At 35.1% G+C, this 5,607-nt stretch overlaps 1 protein-coding gene across 1 annotated transcript; it reads left to right on the plus strand.

Moving 5' to 3' along the window:
- Positions 1 to 2,589: 2,589 nt before the first annotated feature.
- LOC126716903 (putative pectinesterase/pectinesterase inhibitor 22) lies at positions 2,590 to 5,350 on the plus strand. Its single transcript, XM_050417949.1, has 2 exons — positions 2,590 to 3,588; positions 4,517 to 5,350. Exons 1-2 carry the CDS (start codon positions 2,640 to 2,642, stop codon positions 5,185 to 5,187), a joined length of 1,620 nt encoding a protein of 539 aa, XP_050273906.1. The 5' UTR covers positions 2,590 to 2,639; the 3' UTR covers positions 5,188 to 5,350.
- Positions 5,351 to 5,607: the final 257 nt, after the last annotated feature.

Consider the following 5,607-nt stretch of genomic DNA (forward strand, 5'->3'; position numbering starts at 1 on the left):
TTAGTCAGGCCAAACCTCCCTTTTTGTATGAGCACCCATGAAATCAGGGCCGTACCGCTGACTGGCGACTAAAGGCAAGCCTTTCAAGCCCACTCTCTAGAATTATATTGTTTGGGCCTATTTCATACGAATTCCATATCATCCTTGGGTCGTTAAAAATCGTGTCCTTACAATACTGATTATTGTTGCTAAGATTAAATCTTGAAAATAATTTATTGTTTGTAAATACTATAAACATATGAATTATTGTTGTTAAGTAAACTCCAAGCAAGATCTAAATACAATAAATTTTTATGTATTAGTTTATTTCAAATTTTTAAGATCTAACTGATTTTTAAAAAAAATTAAAAATAATAAATTTATATTTTTGTTGTTATGTTTACTGTTTCTCCCATATTTTAGGAAAAATTGGTTTGATATTGATTTTTTTTTTTTAAAGAACAAAATATTGTCAAAATAATCATAATCAAGTTCATTTCAACTAGGCTTTAAAAAAATTTAGGTATAGGGGTTCAAAATTTTATTTTAAGAGGGTTAAAAAATAAATTAAAAAATTATATATACATTTTTTCTTTTTTTAGGCCAGCTCAGGGGGTTCATTTGAACCCCCTGAACTGTTCCTAGAGCCGCCCATTTACATTACAGTCGTAGTAGTGCATGTTAGTTTTTTTTTAAAGTATTATATCAAGTATCAACGCCATGATGTAATACAAAATTCATGCTTATTTCATGCCCATTTTTTTTTTCCAACCACTATTGGCTATTGCTCTATTTATATTGAACCGGTTTGACTGAACTTTAATTGAAAAATTGATAGTTTAAGATCAAAATCAGAATTCAATACGGTAGGATATAATAAAAACATGGAAATTACTCAGTTTATGACTATTTATGTGCAACATTTTCTTGAAACTGAGAAAATTTTCTTGGGAATACACGTTAAATTTTATTAAGAAGTATGTGACAATTTTTCCGTGGGGATTTGATCTCAAAATCTTGGACACAATATGTCATTTTGAAAAGGACCAAATTGGATTCTTGGTTGCATCGAATGGGTCACTCACCTAGTTTGATTGGGCTATTTTGAAAAGTACCAAATGAGTTTCAAGTAATGAGTTTGATTTGGGGTCACTCAGGGCCATTGTGTTTTGTGTGGTTAGGTCTTGGTGTCAATATTGAGAGAGGCTATTGGGCTTTTGGGTAGCGAGTCACAACCATTGAAGGCTTTGACGATCAATCTCAGTGTTGGGCTCATGTCATTTGGTTTGTAGTGGAGCTTAGTGGTTTATGGTGCTCTAGCAGTTTGTAGCGGTTTTGTTGTGGGTTCACAACGGTGGCTGGTGGCTGTGGGATCATGGTCATTGGTGGGAACAACTTGAACTCGATTGTGGGTACTAGGAGGTATTTTGCTGTGGGGTTTGGTTGATTTGTAGTGTGTATGTGTGCTGTGTTTGTTGGATAAGAAAATGGATGCTTGGAGGTATAATTAGGCACCTAGCTAGAATTTTGAGTTAGAAGGCCCGGAAGTATAAACAAAAAATACTTTTGAGCATATGATTAGTTGTAAATTTTTTAATTTTATTCTTGTAATAAGTTTTTGTTAAACTTTTTGGGCTGATGATTTGTGGAGAGAAGTCAAGTTTTATTTTCCTTAAGCCCAATTCAAATTAGGCCCTTATATATTTACATTTTTTTTTCCTACAACTCAAGGGGGCTAGGGATTCTTTGGGCCCAAGTGGGCTCTGTCCCTAGGTGTTATGTATTGTGGGGGTTGATTTTTTTACATTGGCCTATCCTATGTATGTGCTATGTTTGATTGCCTAGAAAGTAAGGAAAAATAGCAGGAAAAGATAAGGGAGAGGTTTTGAAATTTTTTTTTTTGATTTTATTATATTATTTAATGAGAATGTTTTGAGCTAATGGGGGGGGGGGGGGGGGGGTTTATTTTTCCAACCAAGTTACTATAACTCTTATAATTTTTTTTTTCTAGTTAGGTTTTTTTTTTTTTTTTTTTTTTTTTTTTAATAAATAAATTGTGATTAATTGACACATAAATAATCTATTAACCATATCTACATTTTCTATGAGCCAGATGATGGCAAGGATAACACACCAAAATGTGTATAACAAGAGTAAGAACTAAATTGATGTAATTTTTTCCCCTAAAACCAAAATAAAATTGTATGTAAAAGTTGATGACCAAAAGTATTTGTAAGCCTTTCAATTAGTCCTCCTATATATGATACTTTATACTACCAGTGTGAACTGAGGTCAGGGATCAACTTTGTACTCGACCATGGCTAGAACATAGGGTGTGAGCTAGCAAGGACATGGATACCTTGATTGTGCAACATGCAGCAGGAAAAAGGGGAAATCATATTAGAGAAGCTCCCTAGCTATTTGTCCAACATGCTGAAAGTTGGCAGGAATATTAAAAATTGCTCTCAAAAGAAAGCATATGTATAAGAACTTCATGTGGGGTGAAAGTATAAAGAAGACAACTTTGAAACTCAAAAGATTGAACCATTACTTTGAAGGCAAACAATCCCCACGTACCCTCCATCGCTTATAAATATATTATGTTATCTTTCATAAAGACCATAGACATTAGACAACTCTTTGATTATCATAGCCAAAACATGGCCTTTGTCAATTTTGTTCTAATATTTCTCATCCTTTTTCCTCACCTTGATGCTCTTTCTCATGGATCCTCCTCAAATGTACCAAACCAAACCATGCAAACCATGATGTTACAAGCTTGTTCCAACACTGACAATCAAAATTCATGCCTTTTGAATTTGCAAACCGAGCTCCAAAAAATAGGCCCGGATCAAAATCCCACTTCAGTCTTGAGTGCTGCACTTAGGACTACAATCAATGAAGCAAGACAAGCCATTGAAACCATTACAAAGTTCAATGCTTTGTCTGTCAGTTACCGCGAACAAATAGCAATCGAGGATTGCAAAGAGCTTCTCGATTTCTCAGTCTCTGAATTGGCTTGGTCTTTAGATGAGATGAAGGAGATTCGAGCTGGTGTCAAGAATGTTCACTATGAAGGAAATTTAAAAGCTTGGTTAAGTGCTGCACTAAGTAACCAAGACACATGCCTTGAAGGCTTTGAGGGCACTGATAGACGTCTTGAAAGCTTCATAAAGGGAAGCTTGGTACAAGTTACACAACTTATTGGCAATGTTTTGGCTTTGTACACTCAATTACATAGCTTACCATTTAAACCACCACGAAATAATACCAAACCAACAAACAAAAGTTCTGATTTTCCAAAATGGATGAGTGCAGGTGATCAAGATCTCCTTAAATCCAATCCACAAGGTATGCATGTAAATACCGTAGTGGCAGTGGATGGGAGTGGTCATTATCGTACAATTGCTGAAGCCATTTACGCAGCTCCAAGTTATAGTAATAGGAGGTATGTCATACATGTGAAGAAGGGAGTTTATAAGGAAAACGTAGACATGAAGAAGAAGAAAACCAATATTATGCTTGTTGGTGATGGGATGGGACAGACCATTGTAACAGGCAATCGGAATTTCATGCAAGGATGGACTACTTTTCGAACCCCAACTGTTGGTGAGTACCTAGCTATTTTGCCTTTTTATTTAACTTCTTTTTTTAATGGCCTATGGCAATTGGCACATATGTTACTTCTTTTTTTAATTCTATTAAATTACTCAGTTCATGTCCCAAAAGTTTTTTCATTTTTTCACTTCTAGCATACAAATAACTTTCATTTTGGTTATATGGTTTTATTCTTGCATTAAAATTGCTAAATCCATGTTCCAATTTTTTTTTTTTCACTTTTTCTTTCCTAGCATGCAAGTTAATGACTTTCTTAATTTTGTTAATGGTTTTATGCATGCGATTTGGTCCGTTTATGTTCTTTGTTAATGTTTATAACGTTTTCTTTTTTAGCATGTGACTGAAGAATAGAAATTTCTTTATTCCACTTTTTATATTCCACTTTATACTTTAATTATGGTCGATGTGTTTGATTTAAAAAAAATAAAAATTAAACTCCGATTATTTTATAAGAAAAAAAATCATATGGCAAGTTATGATTAATAAAGTATAAAGTAGAACACAAAAAGTGTGATAAAAGATTTGTTTTGTAAATAAAAAATATATATTTTAAATAACTTTTTTTTTTTTTTTTAATTTGCAATTCATTGAAAAGAAGGAGAGAAACAGGAGGAATCATCTTTACAGACTAGAGAAAAAGCAGGGCCCTGGAAGATTACCCATATTAAAAAAAAAAAAAAACAAGACAAATTAGAACCTAATGCAAACTTTGCAGCTATATGACTTTTGGTTTTATGCTTTCCTTAAAATTACTCATTTTGTGTCCCAAAAAGTTTCACCTTTTCTTTCTTTGCTTGCTATTGTCTTTCTTTTACTAATTGCCGGTTTTATAATTGCATAAACATTACTCAATTCATGTTCACTTTTCTTTCCTAGCATACAAATGACTTTCTTCTGTTCATGTTATTTATGCTTGTAGCCGTCTCCGGGAAGGGATTTATAGCAAGGGACATGACATTTCGCAACACGGCTGGACCTGAAAATCATCAAGCCGTGGCACTCCGTGTTGATTCGGACCAATCCGCCTTCTACCGGTGCAGCGTGGAAGGCCACCAAGACACCCTCTATGCCCATTCCCTCCGCCAATTTTACCGTGAATGCAACATCTATGGTACCATAGACTTCATTTTTGGCAATGGGGCAGCAGTCCTCCAAAATTGCAAAATATTCACTAGAGTACCAATGCCATTACAAAAGGTTACAATCACGGCCCAAGGTAGAAAAAGCCCACACCAAAGTACTGGGTTTGCAATCCAAGATAGCTATGTTTTTGCAACCCAACCCACCTATTTAGGGAGGCCATGGAAGCAATTTTCTAGGACTGTTTATATGAACACTTATATGAGTGGGCTAGTCCAGCCCAGAGGGTGGCTTGAGTGGTATGGGGACTTTGCCTTGAGCACATTGTGGTATGGTGAGTATAGGAACTATGGACCTGGGGCATCACTTCCCGGGCGGATCAAATGGCCCGGTTATCACATTATCCATGATGCTGCCACGGCTGATTACTTCACCGTCGGGCGGTTCATTGACGGGTCATCATGGTTGCCGCATACTGGTATCAGGTTCACGGCGGGATTGAGCAATTAAGTCATTCGTATATATTGTTATTTATTCATTTATTTTTGTCAATTGCGCTTATTACATGTTTTTCTAGTGATTAAAAACAATACCCTTAGTTAATGTATGGAGTATCTCTACCATTTCATCAAATTACTAACATATGAAATATAAAGTAGCTTTGTTTTCAATAGTTTTAATGTTAATTTTTGGATAATATATAAAAAACTAGCGCAACACATTATTAGCACCATGATAACTCTATGAATGCTAAACTGGGATCAGGTATAGAAAGCCAACCCAATACAATGAACACATGGCCGAACAGAACCTGATAGAGGATCTTATTTGGGCCTTGAAGGCTTGAACAAACCAATCCAAAAGAGGACAGACCGAGGCTACACATCACGGAGTCTTGAATCTTGATTGATGAATTTTTTTTCTTCGTCT

This window comes from Quercus robur, chromosome 3 (assembly GCF_932294415.1).
Source record: "Quercus robur chromosome 3, dhQueRobu3.1, whole genome shotgun sequence".
Classification (NCBI taxonomy): Eukaryota; Viridiplantae; Streptophyta; class Magnoliopsida; order Fagales; family Fagaceae; genus Quercus; species Quercus robur.

Bases quoted from the DNA above. Each gene is read 5' to 3' on its own strand.
- LOC126716903 (XM_050417949.1), top strand. From the start codon at position 2,640: ATGGCCTTTGTCAATTTTGTTCTAATATTTCTCATCCTTTTTCCTCAC. The intron at 3,589-4,516 runs GTGAGTACCTAG...TTATGCTTGTAG, and splicing joins TTTTCGAACCCCAACTGTTG to CCGTCTCCGGGAAGGGATTT.